Source organism: Manis javanica, chromosome 14 (assembly GCF_040802235.1).
Source record: "Manis javanica isolate MJ-LG chromosome 14, MJ_LKY, whole genome shotgun sequence".
In the NCBI taxonomy this organism is placed as follows: Eukaryota; Metazoa; Chordata; class Mammalia; order Pholidota; family Manidae; genus Manis; species Manis javanica.
In genome coordinates, this window is record NC_133169.1 from 80628518 (window position 1) to 80653216 (window position 24699).

The 24699-nt window shown below is 42.4% G+C and overlaps 4 protein-coding genes across 8 annotated transcripts in view; 2 read left to right on the plus strand and 2 right to left on the minus strand.

Annotated features, from left to right (window-relative positions):
• Window positions 1-9119, plus strand: part of AFF4 (ALF transcription elongation factor 4) — a 92955-nt gene extending 83836 nt beyond the window's left edge. For all 4 annotated transcript variants that reach the window (XM_073221335.1, XM_073221334.1, XM_037003559.2 and 1 more), the window contains 2 exons: window positions 359-579; window positions 3498-9119. In XM_073221335.1, coding sequence (XP_073077436.1) covers window positions 359-579; window positions 3498-3625 — 349 coding nt within the window. In that variant the 3' untranslated portion in view covers window positions 3626-9119. The remainder of the gene's footprint in view (window positions 1-358; window positions 580-3497) is intronic.
• A 575-nt stretch (window positions 9120-9694) lies between these two features.
• Window positions 9695-15562, minus strand: LEAP2 (liver enriched antimicrobial peptide 2). Its single transcript, XM_017652516.3, has 3 exons — window positions 10631-15562; window positions 10291-10430; window positions 9695-9973 (listed from the first exon to the last, which is right to left on the minus strand). Exons 1-3 carry the CDS (start codon window positions 10685-10687, stop codon window positions 9937-9939), a joined length of 234 nt encoding a protein of 77 aa, XP_017508005.1. The 5' UTR covers window positions 10688-15562; the 3' UTR covers window positions 9695-9936.
• Window positions 15563-16828: 1266 nt separating this feature from the next.
• UQCRQ (ubiquinol-cytochrome c reductase complex III subunit VII) lies at window positions 16829-18069 on the minus strand. Of its 2 annotated transcripts, none has more exons than XM_017652515.3 (3): window positions 17918-18069; window positions 17639-17806; window positions 16829-17028 (listed from the first exon to the last, which is right to left on the minus strand). In XM_017652515.3, exons 2-3 carry the CDS (start codon window positions 17790-17792, stop codon window positions 16934-16936), a joined length of 249 nt encoding a protein of 82 aa, XP_017508004.1. In that variant the 5' UTR covers window positions 17793-17806; window positions 17918-18069; the 3' UTR covers window positions 16829-16933. The 2 variants fall into 2 exon arrangements, with proteins under 2 accessions (XP_017508004.1, XP_017508003.1); XM_017652514.3 differs by having other exon boundaries at window positions 17925-18063.
• Window positions 18070-20904: 2835 nt separating this feature from the next.
• GDF9 (growth differentiation factor 9) lies at window positions 20905-23880 on the plus strand. The gene is made up of 2 exons (XM_017652511.3): window positions 20905-21309; window positions 22550-23880. The coding sequence occupies exons 1-2, from the start codon at window positions 20928-20930 to the stop codon at window positions 23512-23514; spliced, it is 1347 nt and encodes a 448-aa protein (XP_017508000.3). The 5' UTR covers window positions 20905-20927; the 3' UTR covers window positions 23515-23880.
• The last annotated feature ends 819 nt before the right edge of the window (window positions 23881-24699 follow it).

Below are 24699 nucleotides of genomic sequence, written 5' to 3' on the forward strand. Positions count from 1 at the left end.
AGTGCTAATTATAATGCCTGAATAGTAGATGGGAAGTGTGTTGAGCGGGGAGTGAGGCAATCCAGTTTCTAATTCTTTGAACTGCTGCTAACAAGGTACATGACTTTCTCAGTTCTTTCCTATCTCTTGTTCTTTGCCATTCATTAAAACCAAGAGTCCAAATAAGGTGATTATTCACAGTACTCTTCAGTGAGCTGAGTACTAATTCAGAAGAAATTGTACTTATCTGGGAACCCTTCTAGTTTAAAAGAGTCTCTAATTTGAAAAGTCTTAATGTAGGAAGAGCTGCCAGCAGGACATTGATTTCCTCATGTTCATCATCACCATATGAATGAGCTTCCTGTTTCTGTGTGTGTAGCAAAGCTGTTGGGATGCCTTCACCTGTTTCTCCAAAGCTGTCGCCAGGCAATTCAGGAAGTTACTCTTCTGGGGCCACCAGTGCTTCCGCAAGTGGTTCTTCAGTGACCATTCCACAGAAGATCCACCAGATGGCAGCCAGCTATGTTCAGGTTACATCCAACTTCCTCTATGCTACCGAAATTTGGGACCAAGCTGAACAGCTTTCCAAAGAGCAAAAAGGTAGGGAGAGGTCTCTGGAGAAACTTTGAGGGATGTAACTGTTAAAAGGAGCTTTTATGATCTAGATAAATAAGTGTCTGGTCTGCATTGGTTTACTATTTACTCTAGAATTGATGTTGATCAGTTTGCTAATCTTCATTGCTTAGCAGTCCTACTGAATTTGATCAAAAAGTACCTTTCACTATACTGGTGACACAAACTAAACTAAAAATAGTTTTAGTTGAAGACAAATATGCCTTTGTTCTGGCACATTAAATGCAGCTCATACTGTGAACATAGTATATATGTTCTACTCTCAGATGGTTAACAGTAGATTTGACTATAGGTGTAGGATTACATCCAGACATCTTGTACATATAAGAAGTTTAATACAAAATAAAATGCATTCATATGGGATATTTAGGTATATTGGAAGAAACTTATGTGATAAAAGAGATTATAAAAGGAACAGATTTCTAGCATATTATCACTTGAGGCTTTGCACCTGAAGTTTATCTCCCAAACTAAGAACTTTGAGAATTATAATAAAGTATTTATAAATCTTAGGAAAAAGTACTATATAAACACTATTTTATTTTAGTAATGTGATTTGCAAATAGGTGTGTTAAGCATCTATTCAGATAGGCCCTTTGTAGAGAAACACTAACACTGCTTCTCAATCAAGTGTTCTTCTGTCACAGAGTGCATGTAAATGCTTAAAGTATAAACCGGTAATCAGATGAAAACAAAAGATTCTTATCCCTAAGGAAGAGTAGTGGTGAGAGAAAGATAGAAGGGGATCTAACATAAAGTTGTGTTTTTAAAAACGTTATTTGTTCCTAAAATTTTAAAAATATTCTCAGTACTGCTCAGGAAAGGTTACAAAACTGAATTCTTTCAGAGCCACCCCTATTTACCTTAGTTTCCATTCTTCAAGTGACACTGTTTTTCTAGCTACATTTTTTTTTTCATCTTTTTCTCCTTTTATTGTTGTTAACTTTTTGTATGGCAGTTTTCAAACATGAACTAAAGGAAAGAATGGTGTAATGAACCTCATGTACCTTTCACTAACCTTTAGTTCCAACAACACAGCATTTTGCTAATGTTGTACTCTCTCTCTCTCTCCTAGACTTTTCTTTCCCTTGGAGTATTTTCAAGCAAATACCAAATTCATGACATTTCACCCAAACGTACTTTGATTTGCATCTTTAGGTGATAAGGGCTTTTAAAAAACATGACCACTGTGCCTTTATCACAGCCACCAAAATGAACAATAACTCCTTTATGTCATCTAATACCTATTCTACCACGGGATTTTCTTGTTGTCTCAAACATGCCTTTTTAAACAGTTGGATTGGTTTCAAGCAAGATCCAAATGTTATTGATCAGTCCCGTAGTATTTGCATCCTTCCACTTTTTTTTGGCCGTGCCATTGCTATCTAGTGGAAACTGTGCTATAGGATGTGCCATATTGTGGATTTGACTGATTATCCTTCATGGTATCAGCTGGCTTAATTAGGTAGAAATTTATTATTTTATATTGGAATGTTTTATAGGTGGTGCTCTGTGTTTCCTATTATATCATATTAGGAAGCATGTAATGGTCATCTCTCTTTCAGTGATAATTACGATTTTACTGTTGATTCATTCAGGTGGTGTTGGCCTGACTCATTTTGATGTAAAAGTCCTTATTAAACTTTGATTTATGCCTTTGCCATCTATTGGTGATCATATCTGTACCCCTTTTCCAGAAGAAATAGGAAATTCATCTCAAGAATTTCTTACTCTGATATTCCTGTGCTGGCTGAATTCTGTAAAGACCCTTTTCTCAACTGTTTGATTACTTTTTGCCTTGTTGGAGTAGGCTGAGATCTTGACCATGAGAATGACTTTCTCTGTATGTGTAAAAACACTCCTTTACTGTCTGTGAGTCTTGCCTCCCTCTCTCTTCTCCCAAAATTGCATTTTACTCTTAGGATCAGATGTTAGGATATTGTCTTCCCCCTTCCTCCCTACACCTGTCCTCACATGCACATCAGCCTATATTTGTTCACATAAGAAGAATCCTTTCACTTTTATCCCTTGCATTTTTGAACTACTGTCTAAAGCATGGGATTTAATTTATCAGTACTGCATCACAGATGATTACAGGCTGGTTGGATACAGGCTGTCATAAGTGTTTAACCTCACAGGGGCTCTTATGGGGAAACATGCAAAGAACATCCTCCTTGCTTCTTATACACCAATGGACTATCTGCTTTATTATTATTATTATTATTATTAAAGTATCATTGATACCCAATCCCAATCTTACGATGGCTTCACATACACAAAACAGTGGTTAAACATCACCCATATTATCAAGACCTCCCCATCTCTGTTGCTGTCAACTGTCACCATGGTATGATGTTATAGAATCATTAATTGTATTCTCTGTGCTTTACTACTATGCCAGTGATCTACCTATGGTGTCATTGCAAATTATTGTGCCCCTTAGTCCCCTTCTCCCTTCCTCCCCACCCTCCCTAACTCCTCCCCTTTGGTAACCACTAGTCTCTTCTTGGTGTCTATGAAGACTACTTGCTTCTTTCACAAAAGCAGTACACAGAGAGTTTAGTAATGAATAATTGTGGCACTGAGCCCCATTTTAATAGTGTTTACTGAATACTAACAATTTATAATCTCTGTTACATAATTATGCTTATATGTACAATAATTAATTTCTGACCATTCAGGAATGTTCCATGACTTTGGGAAAAATATGTAACTTGAGAGACTATGGGATGAATGGCTTGTTCTGAAACAGTTACCATTTTTGTGTAATTAATGGGAGTGTTTTTTGACTTCATATGAATACTGTTCTACAGTCTAGACTAAAAATTTTAAAGCAGTGATTCAAAAAAGCATGCATCATTTAATGAGTGTTTTTGGTTTTCCAGAATTCTTTGCTGAACTGGATAAAGTAATGGGTCCTCTCATCTTTAACACAAGCATCATGACAGACCTAGTTCGGTATACCCGGCAGGGACTACACTGGCTGCGCCAAGATGCCAAGTTGATATCTTGAACTGAACATATTCTCGTTGCCTCTGATTTTCTCCACAACACTGTGTCACATCATGAAGGAAAACTGCCATAACATGCCACCTAGTCGACACTAAGAATGAGGAATGGTTTTCTCCTCCCTGGTTTATGTGGTGTTGTTTTTTATAATCCAGAGCCATGTCAGTTGATCCCTTCAATATTCCCAAGACGTAAAATGATTTCAGCGCTTTTAAATTTGCAGCACATTGATAAGGTGGTTTCAGTGATCTATAATGAGATTGAAATTCCATTTGGAATTTATGATTCATCAGTTGAAGTTCTATTTATTTTAATTTTTTTTAAGTCCCCAGTTTGGGGCTAGTTTAAAACTTAGTTATTTCTGCCTAATAATTTGCTCCATTGGATATTTAGCATAAATTTAATGTAGGCATTTTTATTTATATACTTTGGGAGATTTGTTACCTAATAATATCTTTTTGTGGTAGCTCTTCTAAGAGCAAGAGTTGGTTCATCTAAAATATGGACATGTTCTTTCTGCACCTACTACCTGCTGTTATTTCAGATCTTAGCTACATTTTTATTATTGCAGAATTTATACTTAGTATTAAGGATATTCTACACATGAACAATATGAGAAGATGGCATTCTACATGGATGTAAAATGAAATGTGTCTGAATGGGTATTCATTATTTCAAGAACTGTGAATGGGTTAACACTAGCGATCACAAGGTGACTATAACTTGCATTTAATGTATTACAAAAGAAGGCAGGCAGACTTTCTAGAAGCATGTGGGACGGGTTTCGGAAAAGGACAATCTTGAACTTTATGGATTTTATTCATACCATGTGTTCTTTTTTGTTGCTAATAATTTGATACTTCATTGAAACAGTGAGTTACTGTTGAACAAAGGCTGATCCAGCTCCTGAGTGTTGCTGCCCGTATCTCTTTCATTGATGATATTTGAAGGGTAAAGTCACTCTTCATAAGTCTTACCTGAAAAATCTTTCCCCACACTAGATTGTGGTGCTCTGATAGGAGCATGCTGTGATCCACATAGGGGTGGATGGACTGGAGCTTTGATGTGTGTGCTTTGCTATACAACTTGCAGTTCTAATGCCTGACATGGAGAGGATGAAATTCTCCTTTTAAACCTATCTTGTCTTTACTCACTTTTACTATGAAGGCCCTCATCAATGATGAGATCAGAGAGTTCACACTAAAAAGTACCTAACTGGGTTTATTGTGAGCTCTCTTGGGAAGGAGAGGGGAGCCGACCTGGAGCTTAAGAAGCCAGCTCTGTAAGACTTGTATATCAAAGCACCTTTCCCTATAAAGGTACATAGAGGAATCAACGATGAGAAATGTACCTTCTGCTTTTGTTTTTAGTGCCCCTATCATGTCTGGTGTGCCTTAAACCTTAACCTCTAAATGAAGACCCTGTGGAGTGTTTACAGATAAAGTTTTACACTAGGACCAGACCACCCATACCATTGGTCTTCTGCAGTAATAGTGCTAAAATTCTCTTTCCTTTTCAGTCTTCCTTTAGGGTCCCATAAAAATAATTCAGAAAAGCTAATTCTTTGATACATGACTTAGTCTAACGTGTTGGGTAATGCTGCTTCAAATAAGAGTTTGCCCTTGTCCCCCCATTCCAAAAGTGAATCAAGCCAGCCACAAAAAAAGAATTGCCCTGCTATTTGTAGATGATTGCTGAGGCTTGAAATGGGAGAGGAGGGATAGAATATCTCCAAGCCCAGTGGTACAGTGAATCTTCTGTGTTTGAGACTCTTTCTCATTTCTGAAGCTAGTGAACTTTCATTGTCCTGTCCTCCTATTTATAGAGCTTCTTAACTGTCTTGTACTGCAGGTTGTTTTTATGAATCATTAAAGATTAGAATCTGCAAATTATGTTGAATTTAACCTTTTCCCTTGGATAAATTGCCTCTGATATTGTTCTAACTTAATCTTACTGTATTTTAGGAACAGGTTTCCTTAAGAGGACAACTTCTCAGTGTTCATAGTAATTATTCAGTTAGAAACTTGCCACTGTTAATCAAGTAGGTGTATGTCCTATGCATCTCTGATTTCTCTGACTCTGATTTCTTAATTTGCAGTGATATCTTAGAAATGGGAAAAGTATCCTCTGAGCTTTTAGACCTTCAGCAGCACTAGCCAGTGGGGTGCCTCTGAGTTCTAGCATGCTCCCTGAAAGGCAGCAGGGGCATTTCTGGGGTCACACTGACAATTTGTTAAAGCAGAGTTGCGGGCATGTCTTACGGTGCTGCTCTGAGATATTCTCTCTATATAACTGTGCTACTTCTTGGAGAATGAAATTTTTCAAGCTTTTCAGTATGGAAGGTTTTTCCCACTAGGTGGTGGTGGGCAATGGATCAAAGTCCTATCCTAAATAATTGAATTCTTAATGTAATAGTCTATGAAAACACCACTCCTCAGAAGTTCTGTCTGTGTCTTCATCTGCTCCAGCATATACTTGGGACTCCTTTACAAGTGACCATTCCTCCTTCCTCAGTAGGTGTCTTCGATGTACTCTGTTTAAAACTGAATTTGACGAGTGGCTAAAAACTTACTTCTTCTGAGACTTGTACTTAATATATAGTTAATTATAAAAGTAGCAACTATTTAACAAATTACTCTGTTGACTGCTCTTTAAAACCACACTTGTATGCCAGGAGGCAGTAGCCTATACCATTGGACTCTTTACAGGCAACAAACCAGTAGATGGCTATGGGTAAAGTTGTCACATGGTAGACCAGCCCAGGCCCAAACTCTAGCTGGGGAGCATTCTGCCCATTTCTTGGGCAAGTAACCAAGAACTGACTTCCTAAGCAATGAGTACTTCAGATAAATTTACAGCTCTTGTTGCTGAAAAGTGGAGAAAGTTGACCATCACTAATTCTCCAGTGTAAAAGCAATCTAGAGTAATGTGTGCACGTGCCCACATGTGCCTGTGCTCTGGGGAGCTCTTGCACTGATGGATCCATAGGCATCCGGGCTGCACTTTGAATGACACACTTTGTGGCTTTATTAGATTCACTATTGTTGTTTTTTTAAATTGTTGTTTGTTTCTTTTCATTAAAGAAAAGTTTGATCAGCTAGATCAGACAGCATCATTTTGTATTTTGTATACAGAAACTTTGGAAAATTACCTTTATTGAATAAGCTTGTATTGTGAAGGAAGAACCTACAAAAGGCACCTGTTCTATGTGAAGTTCTGGTTGTGTAGGCCAGCAACACTCTTTGGAGTTTCAGAGCAGCCAGTGGTTGCTCTAGTTAGTGATGCCTGGTTGTGTAAGAGGAGAGGTACGCTGTGCACTCTTCCAAGTGTGAGGGTATGCAACTTTGGATTTAAAATTATGTACACATACACACTTTATATATATGTATGTATGTATGAAAACATGAAATTAGTCTGTCAAAAAATGTGTGTGTTTAGTATTTTAGCTTAGTGCAACTATTTCCACATTATTTATTAAATTGATCTAAGACACTTTCTTGTTGACACCTTGAATATTAATGTTCAAGGGTGCAATGTGTATTCCTTTTAGATTGTTAAAGCTTAATTACTATGATTTGTGGTAAATTAACTTTTAAAATATATTTGAGCCCTTCTAGTATAATAGGGCTCTTACAGGGTGGGAAGGATTTTAATTTTCCAGTTGTTCATTGAACAAAGTGGCCTCATTAGTATTTTGATTCACAGGCATTTGCCTCTGGGCCCCAGACCAGCTCTGGGAAGGCTGTGGGGGCACACGAGGGTGGTGGTGGTGGTGTTGGAGTGAATTGGGAAGCAAAGCATTTCAGATCCATATAGGCGCCTGTAGATCACATTGCCTAATTACATGGAACCCAGATTTCATTTCAATTTAATGTGTCATTGTGTTGGGCAGACTTTTTTCCAATAATAAAATAATATTGTCCATCTGAGGTTGCTGTTCAGTATAAATATTGAATGACTTGGAATTTGTTGTGGCAAGAAGCCAAATTGGTCATATTTGTGAGCCTGTCTTTCACATACTCACTAATGGAGAAATTCGTTCATACCCCCAGACCTTAGAATCAAACTGGCAAGTGACAGGAAGTAGTTGGTAAAGCAGATGCTGATTCTATTCACTTGAATCCTGTGGTTAATTTAAAAGAACTACTGTCTCCAGAAAAATGAATGGAATGAATATCTAAATCTCTTATTTTCTATGGAATTTGGTCACAGAATAGTCATTAAAGTTAAGTCTAACCAAGTCTTAGAGATGTTAAGCATCATCAAATAGCAGCCCAAAGCAGCCACCTTGTCACAAGGCTCAGTGAGGGAATGCCAGCTTTTCTCCTGCTGCTGTCATTATTCAGCAAAGCATTAATTGCTGCTCTTAAAAAGAAACCAACAAGAAAGCTAAATGAGCACGGAAAAAAGCTCCCACCCAGGAATTCTAGTTAATACTCAGTTCTCACCACCTACTGCTTTCACATGGGGTTTCTTTTCAGATTTTAATCATTGGAATTTTCTCCTATTATGTGTCTCTCTGGAAGATACCTGTTTGGAAACACTGCCATTCAAATCAGTGCCATGATTATCTATACTGTTGAGTTTGTTGTTCAAGAAGTGTCCCCTTTTTACAACTTTATGCACAAGCCTGGCAAGCCACTGACCTGAGCATTCAACAGTGCTTGGGGCGGGGTGGGGTGGGGCTCACCAACGAGGCTGGCGCAGTTGGCAGTGCCTGAAGAGGCACCACCTTTGAGGACCAGACGTGGGGTTGGTAAGCGTGGTTATGAAAATTTCTGTCTAGCATCTGTTTGGAATGGTTTTAAGAAATTTTGTATGTGGAGGATGGAAATGCTTATATATTTATTGAATAGTTTTATCTTATTTGAAGGTAAAATTAATTGGTTAAAAATGGTTTGATATTTGGGGAGGGTTTTAAAGGGGAAGTAACACCACTGATAAATTAAAAGCCTTGTTATTTTGCAGAAAGGTACTGTTAGTGTCTGATAGGATGTCTTTGTTTTGTACATGATTCAAATCTTTGTTTCACATTTCTTTTATCCAAAATATTTAGGCATCTGACATTTGCAACCAAAATTTCAATTGAATACTGTGATTTTTACTTGTTGCAATACATTAAAATTTCAGAGGTACTTTGGGGCTCAAAAGCTAGGATTTCTAAGTCAGTATGTGCATTTCACATAAGCTGTTCATGGTGAGCAAAGTATTATATACTAACTAGATTTTTCCACATCTGTATAGTATATTATATGTATTTTGTGGTATTGAGATTATAGAAAGTTTAGACTGTCAAACATGCGTTTAATGTGTATTTTTAAACAAATTTATGGCAATTAAAATATTTGGAGACAAGGGTATCACATTTCAATTTGTAAAAATCTTTTTAACTCTACTGTGTCATTAAGATGCTTTGTATAATGCCAAACCATAGCTGGAGAAACTAAATTTAATAAATATCAAATAGATTTTCTGTATTAAAGTCGATAAACACTGTGCTCTTTACGCTTCCTCAACTCTTGTTCTGCCCTTTTCACGTCATCCCGTTCTGTATCGTACGGGCCAGTGCTGCTCTTCTTTAAAAGTCTGGTCCCGCCAGTCTGGGTCTCATTTTCGGAATTCAGAAATTCTGAACTTGCCATGGGTCCTTTTCCACAGATCAGAATTTGCCCTGCTTGAACAGAAATCTTAAATCCTTTCTGCTGCTGTTGGTGGCTTGGGCTTTTATTGTCTTATTAAAGGTGGTTTTTTCATGCAGCTCTACCTCTGTTCCCGTCATAGACAAACAGGCAGATATCAGGTAGCAGGTACCAGTGCTGCCTGTCACTGAGGAGTTCTCTACACACAGCCAGGGGCGATCCAGGGCCAGAGCTCATGAGCTTGCCAAAGTGGACCGCATAGCTGGTTCTAAATTTTTGCCTTTATAAAGCCTGCCATTGTGTTATTTCTTGAAAAAATGTTAATTCTCACCATACTTACCAGAAGGAGAAGTTACGTCATTAAGCAACACCGTTTTTTCGTATACAAAGTGAATCTTCTCTCCCTCAAGAACTTGAATTCCAGACTGTCAGAATTTCAATTTGAGAATTTAATAGTATAGGTAGAAAAATAAAGCCTGCATTAAATTTAGTTAATGCATATCTACATATCAGTGTTCTGAGTAGTTATGGAGACCAATTGAAAGCATACATCTATCTTTAAATATTAAAACACAGGATTGCTTCCCTTGTCTCCAGCCAAAATTTAGTTAAACAATATTCCACAAAAGAGGGCACTGTTGGACGTTGAGTATATCATCTTCCCCTGGTATGCACATCATTCCTGGGCCACACTTAGGGAACAGCGTCTATTCCTATGGGGGAAGAAAAGGTGATTTTAAGACAGAGGTGTGCCCGTGCCCAGTCTCCTCTGCTGCATTTCCTCCCTCTGCTTCACCTGGTCAATCTCTGGGTAGACCGAAGAAAGGAAAGGCGCCACTCTTTGTTGGCACCCATGCGGAGTTGTTCTGGGCTCTCAATTCCTGAGGCATTCTCTTCCATGGAGCTTCCAGCCTCAGCCCAAGCAGTCCTCTGTCCCAACTTTGTTCTTAGATCCATATGTGTGCTTATCCCTACTTTGCCCAAATTCCCAGGCCTCTGGCCCAGCCCTGCTCTCAGGGTTGTGGAGTACCTGCAGAGCCTTGCGATGCACTCAGAGTCATCCCGGCAAGAGGCTCCAATGGGCCTGAGGGAAACTCCTCTCCAAAACGGGGTCATTCTCCGCAGCCTTCTCTTTGCCGAACTTGGTGCCAGTATTGGGGAACCATCTACCTGTAGGGCCGAAACAGCTTCGCCTCAGGTATGGCTGAGTTGGCACCCTGCAGCACTCCTTGGAAGAATGATCCCCTCCAGGACGCTGCAGACTCGGAGCAGCGGACCCATTCCTCAGGACCGAGTCAGACTCTCCAGTTCGGCTTCAGTTTTCCCATCACCACCGTCCCCACACGTCCACCCAGTTATCCTTTCCTTACCTGGCCCAACAGCAGCAAGCAGGTCATGAGCACTGCAAAGAGTTTGAGGTGCCACATCTTGACAGGGGATGTTGGAACCTGAAAGCCAGGGATAGTTTCCACTTTCTGTTATAGACTGAAATCTGCCGCTTATGGTTGCCAAGGGAGATGAGGGCAAAGTTTATATTTGCAGTCAGGTTCGATTTAATAAGTTAATGTCTACCAGAGGAATGTGCCCAAGGCCTGCCTTTCAGGCACGTTGTATTTACTGATCTCTCATCTGGACTTTGAGTGATGCTGGCTTGGACCCTTTCACCCATTTTACCAAAAGTCAGCACTATGGTCTCCTTTCCCTTTAAAAGCCATGTTGAAGCCATTGAGGGAGACCTGGCACCTAGCCACATTTTGATTCCAAAATAGCTCAGTGAGATCACTAATCAAAATAGAATTCTAATAATGAGGTCTTCAGACATAGTGTTGATCCCTTTCAGCCTGTCTAGGACAGAAGCGCCTTTGTATTGTGTTACAGGTAATTAGATACGGCCCGTATCTCCCTTATGTGGGTGGATGCTTCAGTGGACATGGTCTCTGGTGCCCCAGATCTTCCATTTGTATAAATGGACTGCCACCCTAATTATCTGCTCCAGGTCATCTCCCTGGAAGAATGGAAACCCAGCTGTGGAAAGTTCAAATTCTGGCCTCTCTCCCAGGGGAAGGGAGTTACTTGAACCTACAGGTGAATTGAATGGATGAGTACAGGTTGATTTTTTTGTTCTTAAAAACATGAATGAAGAGGTAGCAGGGGCCTCTTAAGTCAGTGGGAGAGTTTGGTGGTAGTAACAAATCACATTGCAAGACTTGAATTAGGGGCTTTCTTCCCAGTAGTTGAGTGGGGCCTTCTACAGAGCATATCCTTCCAGCAGGATTGGTCTTTCTAGACCAAGAAAGAGCAGGTATCTAAACTGTGAATAGTTCTGGGTACTCATTAAATGACCTGAGTATTTTAATAAATTTTGGGGGAAAGGTATAAATTCTGAGTAAGGAGATTTATAGGGCACTAGTTCTTCCTGTGATTTGTAAGAAAAAGCCAACAAGACAAATGCAACAACACTTTCCACCTGGTGTCTCTGAAAACTTGGCTCCTCTCTCTCCCCAAGGCCCTCAGCTTCACAGGTTGGATAGCTGGTAAGTGCCCACTTGTTCCCCAAAGGGAAGTGACGGAGATGCAGCACAGCTGAAGGTGGAGCAGGATGATTGCCAGTTCTCTTGCCAAAGGAGAAGAGGGTGGCATGTTGGGCCTCAGACCTGGGGTTGGGCAGGGTGCAACACCAAAAGTGTGACATGGTTCTGGTCCTCTCAGGACCACGAAGCCAGGCCTACAGACACCTCCACTGGCACTTTAGCAACACTGAGCAGCAGACCTATGCCAAACCCACCTAACCAATATTGCAACTTTTTTTTTTATACTGGTATTTTCATCTAGCTTTATTTTATTTTATTTTTTTTGAGAGGGCATCTCTCGTATTTATTGATCAAATGGTTGTTAACAACAATAAAATTCTGTATAGGGGAGTCAATGCACAATGCACAATCATTAATCCACCCCCAGCCTAATTCTCATCTGTCTCCAATCTTCTGAAGCATAACGAACAAGTTTTTACATGGTGAACAAAATCTTCCATAGTGAATAAGTTCTTACATGGTGAACAGTACAGGGGCAGTCATCACAGAAACTTTTGGTTTTGATCACGCATTATGAACTATAAACAATCAGGTCAAATATGAATATTCATTTGATTTTTATACTTGATTTATATGTGAATCCCACATTTCTCCCTTTATTATTATTATTATTATTTTTAATAAAATGCTGAAGTGGTAGGTAGATGCAAGATAAAGGTAGAAAACATAAGTTTAGTGTTGTAAGAGAGCAAATGTAGATGATCAGGTGTGTGCCTGTAGACTATGTGTTAATCCAAGCTAGACAAGGGCAATAATACATCCACGGATGCAGATCTCTCTCAAAACGGGGCTGAGGTTCTAAGCCTCACCTCTGTTGATCCCCAATTTCTCACCTGATGGCCCCCCTGTGACTGTGCCTGTCTTAGGTTGTTCCTCCCTTGAGGAATCTTACCCGTCTCTGGCTAACCAGTCATCTTCCGGGGCCATACAGGGAAATGTAAAGTTGGTAAGTGAGAGAGAAGCCATATTGTTTGAAAAGGTTAGCTTTTTACTTCTTTGCAGATTTATGCCCTGTGGCTTCTATGCCCAGCATTTGTCTTGAGGTATCTTTACCACTTGGAGGAGTTATAATACTCGGTGAATTTGATATGAGGCACGAATTCTATTTAAGTGTTGTAATTAGGAAGGAAGAAGAAAAGCTATAGAGGTAGCAGATGGAAGAAAACATGGGAAGATTGATTATTTCCTTGACATATCTTCTTGTAGAGTAACTTAAGCATGTATAGGTTTTAAACTACTAATTAAATTGCGCACACACATTAACATAATAGGAATACAGTTACATAACCAAAGCAGATCTATAATTACCAGCCTTCTCCAGTGAAGCCAAGAAAACCAGTTAGGCACCCTAGGCATTTGTGAAAATTTGTCTATGATATAATGTAATATTGCAACTTTTAAGACTAGTTTAATTACTCCTTCCCTTTACTTCTGAGCTTCAATCCCAGATGACCCTAGGTAGGGGCTTAACTAGGACCTTTTGGGTGAATAAGAGGCTGAGTGGTGACCTCGTGAACATTGGGTAAGAACACAAATCTGATTAGATAAGCAAAAGCCTGAACAACGTGATGTCCTAGGGCTTGTTGGGTCTGTGGACTCAGTGCCAGCCTCCCCTTAACCAGCCTGGTGGGATGTGCCAAATGGGATTTAGAAACCAGTACTTCCAAAGATGGTTACTTTCTCCTAATCCGCCATTTCTGCCTTCCTATACTCCAAGCAAAATTAAATTAGCCTTTTGTGTCAGTTTATAAAGCCAATACTGCAGCCAAGGGAAGGGCCTAAAGCCCAGAACCCCTGAATATGGGAAAAATTCATCAACATGGGTGTTTTAACACAGCAGAAGCCTTTACCCCAAGCCTCTTATCTTGTATGGCATTCTTCTTCCACAAAGAAAAGACCCATAAGTTGCTGTCTATGGAAAAAACCACTATTAGAGAAGGTATTTTAACATAATGGCTACACTAACTACTTTTACTCAAACTAAATATGGAGAAAGTAAAAATCATGCTTTTAAAAGCAAAGTGGCAAGCAAAACAGCAGCAGACTCAGACTCCAAGAAGGGACTAGCCGGTTACCAAAGGGGAGGGGTGGGGAAGGGAGGGAGAAGGGCATCGAGGGGTATTATGATTAATAGACATGGTGCGGGGGGTCATGGGGAAGACCATGTAGCTCAAAGAAGACAAGTAGTGACTCTGGCATCTTACTAGGGAGGACTTGATAATATGAGCGAATGTAGTAACCACATTGCTTTTCATGTGAAACCTACAAAAGAGTGTATATCAATGATGCCTTAATTAAAAAAAAAAAGTGGTCCAGACAGCACTAAGCTGTAGTGACAGCAGTCATCCACAACTATCCACACCCCTTGAATAGTTGTGAAGGGCTATTCCTGAAAAAAAAAGGAAGGCTCTCTGCAATCAAATATTTTGCTGAATGAATAAGCACATAACTACATCTTTCTTCCTCCAGCAGAAAGGTCTAAGCAGCCTCTAATGATTTCAGCCATAAGGAGAAAGAACGCTTGGCTGGGAGGCAGGAGCCAGGGGTCTAGGTAGGGTAACTGAGGACAGGCCAGCCCATCCCTCTGTGGGCTCGTCCCATCAAAAGAGATGGGAGTAGATCTCTGAAGCCTCTCAGGCACTGAGATTTAGGGGTTAAATGATTTATGTATAAGAAGAAAATGAGACTGAAGCATGTTTGATAGCTTACAGCTTGGTAACTCTACAACTCCCTGGGATTTTCTGCTTGGGGAAGTGTCTGGGATGAAATGGGAGCGTGTACACATTATAAAGGCTGTTTGAAACACATTCCAGGTAGAGAGATCATTAGGGCTTGGCAAGTAATTGGAATCATTTTTGCTGTCTCTGAGCAGGAAATGCCTAATAAAAAAGGAGATTCTGAAATGGAGAAACTTTTCCAGGTAGAACTCCCAATAAAGGGTCAAAGTGTACTTGCTTTTTTGCCAGCTGGGACTGGCAGACTTCTGGGCTTGCACTTAGATAAGCCTGCACCTCACGGACTGTCTGGCAGACTGAAGAGTTCTTAGTCACATCCTGCCACCCAGATAAAAGCCCTGGTGGCAGGAACACTGTTGGAGGAAGAAGGGCTAAATGAGCAAGAGGTTGTGTCCCGGCAGGAGGGAAGGAGCCCCGCATGCAGAGCTGCACACTCCACGATGGTTCCTAGGCACTGAAGCAGGGGTCCCTACGCAAGACTCTGCTCCAATTTTCCTTTTTACAGATTTCTGCAGATAGGTTAGTCCCTAAAATGATCTGATTCCGTATCATGTACATGAGCAGTACAACTCCCCACATTCCACGCCAACTGCCTCAGCACCCTGCTACCCAGAGCTCCGTTGGCGCTTAGAGAGCGAAGCCCTTTGGTGAGACAGCTTAAAACAGCCTTTAACAATGTCATCGAAATGCTGCAGCTCAGCACATAACAAGGCTGACAGCAGGGGCTTCTCAGGAACTGTGGAATTAAAAGTATTCATACTAACAGGCTCAGTGCCTGGCCTAGGCAGAGAAAGGGTAAGTTTTTGAGCTGGTATCTCCAAATAGGCCAGACAACCAGGAATAAAGTCTAAAGGTAAACTGAAGCCAAGATAGGAGGCTCCCTAGGAAGCTTGGGGCTAAAATCAGAGGAAGCCAGAGATTAACCACCTATCAAGGCAGTGGTCGTCCCCTGGCCCACAAGACTTAAAACCACAAATTTAAGGATGGGTGGTACATTTTTACCTCCAGACCTGCAGCTTTTCATTAGATTCTTACAGGAGTCTATGACCCACACACCTTGCAGATCAGGCACAAGCCCTGCGAATAAATTTGGATGAGACAAACACAAAAATTGGACATTTGGTGAAGCAACAGTGCATCATATAGCTGTCCTTTGTTAAAACCTGCACCACCCTGGCAGACTCAGCTGTCACTCATTTTACTGTCACTGCAACCCTATGACTTTGTATTAACATGTCTACTTTATGGATGAGAAGTTAAAAGCTCAGGAATGCAGGTTTCCTGCCTGTATCGCACACTGAGGAAGAAGTTAAAGGATACAGGCCCAAGCCTGTCAGTATCAGCTGTTCCTCCTTGCCCTGCCTCGCAATCAATGCAATCTGCCTTATCCCTTTTTTTAAGTATTTTAATTTTGGTTCCTAAAAGGCAAAAAAAACCACCATTAAGAGTAAGAAGGAAAGATACAGGCTGGGCTGGGAGCTGAGCCACACTAACAGTTGATACTCCGGACCAGCGGGAAGTGTCCTTAGAAAAAAGGATGTTTGTAGGAATAGACCAGGAAACCAGAGGCATAAAACTGCCAAACCTATCCTTACCTGTTCTACTAAAAAGGTAATTCAAAGGCTCTAGAACAGGGGCAAACTTCTTACATAAAGGTCCAGAGTAAATATTTTAGGCTTTCTGGGCCATACATGGTTTTAAACCAGTTAGCAGCCTGGTACAAACAGGGCCAAAGGGACCCTCACCCACTCCTTTTATAGCTGACTTCCCCACAGGCTAAGGAAGGTCTGCCTTAGGAAGAAAGGCATTAGCACAGCTTCAAGAACACAAACTTTAGTGCCAGACTCCTCTGTCCACTAGCTGCAGATTACTTACCCTATCCATGCCTGTGTCCTCTGCAAACTGAGTGTAATGATGATACTTAACTCCAAAGGTTTAGAAGAGCTTGTAAAGGACTAAGAAGAGTACCCCCACACGTAATAATTACACCGTAGCTACTAGGTTTCACTATGGTAGGAGAGGGCAGGGAACCACCACTCCCAAAGGTCCATGCTACAGACAACTGGTAAGCGTGGCTGCAGTTCCTTTCTTGTAGATTAGAGGACAGAGTGTGAGTCCTGACCCTTCACCAAACTCCCAGACTAGCCACAATTGTTTAGGGACTCAGGCTGGGGAGAGGAGTTTATGAGCTTGAATATTAGCAGTCACAACAAGGGTTCCACTCACAAAAATGAAAAATCACAACAGTGCAGCCCACAGTTTATTGTGTTTTCAGTGCACTATAATGTAGACTCCTTTCCAGAGAAGGGTCTTCCAGAGACAGGGAACCATTATCCAGGTGAGTTGCTCATTTGTCATTTTCATATGCAGCTGGGTTCTTCCTCTTGGATTTCTCAAACTCCTCAGTTCCCCATGTGTAGAGGAGATAAAATGCTACAAATGCTTTAAAAATCAAAAGAGTAAGCAGTGAACACATACAAGACATGGGTCCCAGTTCACTTTTCTGACTCACAGCAGATTCTGCTCCTGGTCTCCAATTCTGAGTCTCCACTTTTAAATCAGATGATCAAGCAAGGCTACATTACACACTCATTTTACAGGTGACCGAAGAAAGAGATCTGCTCAGGAAAATCTGTTGCCAAAAGTTCCCTATCTCCCCCTGCTGCACATTTCAATGAGCTAATCGACATAAATTCACATAACATGTCACCATTTTGAAGTGTACGTTTCTGTAGTTGGTAGCAAATTCACAATATCGTGCAACTACCTTCACTATCTGCTGCATATTTAACACAAAACAGTTCATAGTAATTAAGAAGTGGGTAAAGATGAACTCAGGAGGAGACAAGTGATTTTAGGGCCAAGGAGACAAGTTCTCCGTGACTCAGTTTCCTCCTCTGTAGTACGAGGAAGATGACAGGACTAGTCCAGGGACTTTCAGAACTGCAGAGTGCCTGCCGAGGGAGGGCGCTCACTGAGGGTACCCGCAGTCACTACCGTGCATGGGCGTGCAGCACCTCCCACTCACCCCCGTCCCGGCCAGGGCACTCACGGGGTGCGACCCGAAGGATGCATGCCCGAGTGCGGCGCAGCATGTTGGGGATGCCCCTGCTGAAGTAGTGCGGGAAGGCGCGCTGCTCGAATGGCGACAAGCTGTAGGTGATCACATGCCGCATCCGTGTCAGATGTCCAAACTCGCGGCCCATGGTCGCTGCGGCGCCTGCAGGACCGAGGAAGCACAGGCTAGGGGCTCAGTCCGGGGACCCACCGCCAACCCCGGAGGTCCGCGCCCCCTCCCAAGCACCACCAGAACAGCGTCACCGGCCCTCACTTCGCACCGGGGTCACGACGCCCTCCACAGCCACGGGAGGCTCGTCCTCCGCCTGCCACTTCCGGGAGGACCGGAAGCCGCCGCGCGAGGTCGTGAAGTCACTTCCGGGAAATACCACTCCCTGCTGTTTCCAGGGGTGTTGCGCCTGGCCGGGTGGACGGACGGGGCCTCGGGGGCCTGAGCGGCCCTGGGCGCCGGGCCCCTTGCCCCGGGAGGCTCTCACACTTGCCAGGCCCCGGCCTTTCGGGGGAGCGGCTGGAAGCGGCCGGGGCCGAGGGGCGAAGAAGGGAAGAGAAAGGGGCCAGGCGCCTGAGGCCGGGGCGGCGCCGCTGCGCGCCGTGTGGGCTGTGGGCCCGCTGAGACGGCGCTCCGTTGTTCTCAGGCCATCAGCCACCCCGCCGCCAAAACCCGGGACGCAGACACGGGGCTTCTCGTGGCAGCCGCCGTCTTAGAGCCCCCCGGCAGGGTGTAGAACTTCTGAGACGGAATAAAAACTTCCTCAACGGCAGCCATTAGAGCTCTCAAATAATTGTTAAGCAGTTGGCAAAAGGCTGCTAGAAGCTACCTCCACAGCCGCCAGCTGCCCCCGAGACGGCTTGGCCTGGGGGCGGGGAGGGACGGTGCCCAAATTAACGCCCCTTCCCAGGAACGCCGCTTGGGAGGCGTTGTTTTTAGAAAGTGCTTTCTTTCTACTGAAGGCAACTGCTCTCCTGAGTTTTCTACCTGATACAGAGTGCCTGTAAAATCTCTATTAACAGTTTGGGTGTTTTTTTTAACCCGACTCAGTAGCCACAGGTCAGGGAGGCTTACCGGGCAATGAACTTTAAATTTGTAAGCATAACTTTTATTATCAACCTGGGTACTGCACAAACTGGTTCTGTTATCTTGTACCATGAATGCAGGTTGACTTTCGAGCATGTCGTCTCAGAGGTGGCACTGGCTATCCCGACATGTCAGCTATTGATGATGCACTTTTGCGTCATTTTTCTAAAACCTAATCCCCGGCTGGGTCTGAAAGGGTATCTCGCCGCCTCCCTCCTTACCCAGAAGGCCTCCGGAGACACGAGCCCACGCAAGAGATTTTATTATCTGAAAGAGAAAGTGGCCGCCCCTAGAGAGGGAGAGAGCAGCAGCGTGGTGCAGAGCCTTATGCCTTTTGTAGAGGCGGAGTGGAAAAGTACCCCTTGGCCTGTTGCCTTGGGGGCGGGTCGGAATGTTTAGAAATAAGGTGAGGCAAGTCCGGGCATGATTTTCACCGGCTTATGTGCTTGGGACCATAGGGTAAATGGAAGATAAATTACTATATTCTTATAGGGTCTCAGCTCTAAGGCAAGAACATAAATACCTATAATAGTTCAAAACGAAAATACCTTAGCAAATTCTACCACCATTTGAATGATTATTAAAAATAAGACTTTCATTTGTTTTGTACACCTGCAAACATCTCTAAACCAAAATACGTGTAAGACCAGACAAAGTAGAGACATCAAGACATTATATTTAAAAATGAGTCAAGATTAAAGGTAATGTCCTCCTTTTTAAAGAACCTTGCAGGATTGCAATCACATATACTATATACTCAGTTACCTGGGAGAACCTGGCAACATACAGTTCTCTGCTCTCTGGAATTTCAATGCCAATTGGGATTTTCTCTCACCTTCTAAATCAACATGCAGTAAATAATAATTCTAAGCACCTTGAAGTGGGAGAGGCAATGAGGATGAAGGGACAGGAAGAGTAAACCCAACACCGTAAATTGATTACCAACAGATCTGCCTGCCGTGGTGAATAATCAGCTAGCTTTCCACATGCCTGGGAAGTTTCAGCAAGCACCTAAGGAACATTTTAAGAATCCTAATCTGTCTCAAAAAATGGGTGATTTTATATGGCTTCTCTCTCACTTACCAACTTTACATCTCCCTGTATGGCCCCGGAAGATGACTGGTTAGCCAGAGACGGGTAAGATTCCTCAAGGGAGGAACAACCTAAGACAGGCACAGTCGCAGGGGGGCCATCAGGTGAGAAATTGGGGATCAACAGAGGTGAGGCTCAGAACCTCACCCCCCCTGCTTTGAGAGAAATCTTCTGCATCCGTGGATGTCTTGCTGCCCTTGTCTAGCCTGGATTAATACTTAGTCCATAGGCACACACCTGACACCTGATCATCTACACTTGCCCTCTTACAGCACTAAACTATGTTTTCTACCTTTATCTTGCATCTACCTACCACTTCAGCATTTTATTAAAAAAAAAAAAATAATAATAATAATAATAATAAAGGGAGAAATGTGGGATCAACATATAAATCAAGTACAAAAATCAAACGAATATTCATATTTGACCTGATTGTTTATAGTTCATAATGCGTGATCAAAACCAAAAGTTTCTGTGATGAATGCCCTTGTACTGTTCACCATGTAAGAATTTATTCACTATGTAAGGATTCGTTCACCATGTAAGAACTTGTTCGTTATGCTTCAGAAGATTGGAGACTGACAGGTTGACTTTCGGAAGATTGGAGACTGACAAGAATTAGGCTTGAGATGGATTAATGATTGTGCATTGAGCAATGACCCCCCTATACTGAATTTTATTGTTGTTAACAACCACTTGATCAATAAATATGAGAGATGCCCTCTCAAAAAAATAAAAAAAATAAATAAATAAATGGGTGATTTTATTTTAAGATCATTCTTCAGTGTCTCAGCCTTTTAGCTACATAGTTCATTAGTATAACAATAACAAGAGATTTTAAATAAATGATAGGAAAAAGATGAAAGCAAAATAACCAAATAAATCCGTATCTGATGAGGACAGATTGAATGAATAGGGTGTTACCAGCTGTTTGATATGCAGCTGATATGAATTATCTTCAGCTGGCATCCCTGAGGTCTGATTATAGAAGGGATGCCAGCCCACACACCTAAAATTTATTTAAGAGATCAACCCAGGCTCTTCCAGGCTTTCAGGAAGACTAGTGCAGGGAAACGCGCTCCTTGCTAGCCAAGCCATGGCACTTCCCAGCAAAGTCTTCCTTTGGTTTTGCTGTCTTTCCTGGTTGTATTTTCCGATTAGCCATGGTTCTCAGGCTTCTAGAGAAGTTCAGATTGCTGCTCGTGCCGAGTCGGGGTCTGAGGCTGAGCTGCAGTCTCTAGATGCGAGAGGCAGGTCTGGCCTCCTTCCCTCTCTCTTCAAGACTCTGTACGATGGGCAAGGTGGGGCCCCTAGGCTGCAGCCAGACTCCAGAGCTTTGCGCTACATGAAGAGACTGTACAAGGCATATGCTACCAAGGAGGGAATCCCTAAATCCAACAGAAGTCACCTCTACAACACTGTTCGGCTCTTCACCCCCTGTTCCCAGCACAAGCGGGCTCCTGGGGACCAGGTGACAGGTTTGTAGGAGCAGATTGTTTAATGGGCGGGGGGAAGTTGGTAGATCTTTCTGCATTTCAGTTATAGAACGAAACTTGGTTTTACTTCTAGAATTGCATTTTACTTTGCCTAATACTCATCCAAATTCAAAGAAACCTGGTGCTTGACCTTGTGTTGTCTTGCTAATGAATTAAGGTGGGCTAATATGATAGAATTTTAGAGCCAGAGATGACTTAATGGCGCTAGAAAAGAGGAAAACACGCTGGACAAGGTTAGCATCTTGTCCAAGGTCATAAAATCGAGACTGGAAACCAGGTATTTTGACCTCCAGTTGCTTTTTCTTGCCATTCTACTAATGCTAGCCTGGAAATGTGCCTAAAACATCTGGTAACTGTTGGTGTGCTCTGTTGAACAGGATGTTTCCCTTTGCTTGGTGCTTTCTGTAAGAATGCTTAAATCCCCATCTGGAACAATAGGTCCTTACAAGAGTGAGGTGTTAGTCAACAATCTGACATGACAACCTTGGTGTCCTGTGTGTGTGTGTGTGTGTGTGTGTGTGTGTGTGTGTGAGAGAGAGAGAGAGAGAGAGAGAGAGAGAGAGAGAGAGAGAGAGAGAGAGAGACGGAGAAAGAGAAAGGTGCAGTACTTAAAAAAAAATCTATATTCAGTAGCTCATCACTTAAAACCCTCCTAACCCAGCAGGTCCGTTGGGGCTGTTTGAAACCCTCCTTCCTTGATGTCCTATTTATTGTAGTGGTTTTAAAGTCTCCAGTTGTTGTCAATCTCAAGCGTTCCAAATTAATTTAGACAATGAAGGCTTCTTTATTGACTCCATTCATTAGTGCTTAGAATGTCTTCTTAGCAAGCATATTAAGTGTTTTACTACAGTTTTCCCTCTAGAGGCTTTCCAGTGGAAAAATACTGCATTCCTTATTATCTTCCTCTGTTTGGAGCAAATTATTAAGACTCTGAAATTTTAGAATGTAATGGTTCCCTGTTGTTTTAATTCACCCGTGGCTGTTTTGACTTTCTGATGATTAAACATCCAGTTGTAGTTGCTGGAAGTTAGTTATGGTGCCGATTACCTGCATTTTCTGTATAACCGCCCTCTCCACCCCCATCTTGAGGCTTTTCTGAGGCTTGAGGAAGTGGGAAAAGAGACGGGAGAAATCACATTACAAAGTAGTAATTCCTTGATTTCACTTCCTGTCATGTTGCATTTGTATTCACGCTCTCCTGGTGGGTTGTTTTTCTTCTCAGGAACCCTTTGGTCAGTGGACGTGCTGTTTAACCTGGATCGTGTTACCGCTGTTGAACACTTACTCAAGTCAGTCTTGCTATACACTTTGAGCAACTCAGTTTCTTTTCCCCTTGCTGTTAAATGTGTGTGCAACCTGGGGATCAAGGGACCAGAGGGTTCTACCAAGGCTCTCCCTGGAGCTCCATACTCACTTATCTTTAACTCGCAGCTGGAATTTAAAAAGAAATACAAATGGGTTGAGATTGATGTGACCACTCTCCTTCAGCCCTTAGTGGCCTCCAAGCAGAGAAGTATTCACATGTCTGTAAATTTTACGTGCGTGAGAGACCAGGGACGGCATCCTTCAGCACAGGACAGTTCCTCTGACAGGACTCCTCTGGGGCCCCCGTCACTGCTTTTATATTTGAACGACACCAGTGCTCAGGCTTATCACAGCTGGTCCTCCCCGCGCTACAGAAGGAGGCCTTCACAGCATCCTGACCCTGAGAGAGGCCCGTCTGCCTATCCTCTGGGAGAAGAGGCTGCTGGGAGTGTAAGGGCTTCCCGCCACCGGCGAGGTCGGGAAACTGTCAGCTCTGAATTAAAGAAGCCTCCCGTTCCAGCTTCTTTCAATCTGAGTGAATACTTCAAACAGTTTCTTTTTCCCCAAAATGAGTGTGAGCTCCATGATTTTAGACTTAGCTTTAGTCAGCTGAAGTGGGACAACTGGATCGTGGCCCCGCACAGATACAACCCTCGGTACTGTAAAGGGGACTGTCCGAGGGCAGTGGGCCATCGCTACGGCTCTCCAGTTCACACCATGGTGCAGAACATCATCCACGAGAAGCTCGATTCCTCAGTGCCGAGACCTTCGTGCGTACCTGCCAAATACAGCCCTTTGAGTGTTCTGACCATCGAGCCAGACGGCTCGATCGCGTATAAAGAATACGAAGATATGATAGCCACCACGTGCACCTGTCGTTAACACAGGGTCCTCTAAGCTAAAACCTTGAGCCTTTTTGGCGAAGTAAATACAGTGCGTGTGCCCATCTGCCCTTTCAGGAGAAAACTTCCTTTGCCAAATCTCTAAATCTAAAGCAGTGTGTGTTGTATGAGAAGTCTGGGTAGATGAGCACATTGTGTGGCATCTATCCTTGTAAAGGGGCACTATCTGCGTTTGTATTTCCAAATGTAAATGAAATGTAATTATTTTGGGAGAGCTTTCTTTTCCCTGAGTGATTATTTTTTTTCTTTTCATAGGAGTCTTATTTTTGATGTAAGAAAAAAATCTTAACTAGCATAAATCTGGATTGAAACTGCAGTGCTAAACAGAGTGCAGAGTGCTGTGACTTCATTCAACGGAATAAATGCCTGTCAGTGGCATGAATTTTCTTTATGTGAGTGTGTTCTTTATTACTAAACAGAGATTGCTTTTAAACGGTCATTTAGGAGGGAGAGGAAGTATATCTAAGAGCTAGTTTTGGCTCAACTTTTCCCCTTTTTTCTGAGTAAAAGGCTGACGTGTCTCCCTAAATTCTGATGAAGTGAGATCAGGACCAGAGAGGCCTGACCCACTCCCTCCTTACCTATGACTGGAGCACAGGGGGCTAACTCAGCTCGTTAGGTGCCTTGTAGGAATCAGTTGATTCACATCAAACAACACATTTGTCCCGTTTACTTAAAGGAAATTGGCTTGCAGATTTTCCCAAGAAAATTCAATGTTCAAGATTTTTTAAATGTATTTTCCCCTTTATAGATTTAAAACCTCTGACCCTCCTTTGGAAGAAAGTCAAAGAGCCTTTTTCCTTGTCTGTTTTGTTCTGCCCTTCTGTGGATTTCCCTCGGCTCCCATCACCCCACCCCCTGGGTTTCTTCCAGGTGGTTTTAAGGCTGCCCCCACTACCCTACGCTGGCAGTGACCATGACATGGCAGAGCACGCCTGGCTAGGATACGAGGGCTTTTTCGTGGGTTTTCAATAAATCAACCTTGACAGAGCCCTACCAGGCACAGAGTCAGGGCCCAGGCAGTGACTTCTGTTTCAGAGTTTCTAAAAGCCTCATCTATAAACCAAAATTAACTCCTAAATACAAATCTTTTTCATTCTTGAAAATGATCTTTTCTTAGTGCTTAGTGTCTGGATGAAGATTGAGTTGAATCTGTAGATTAGTT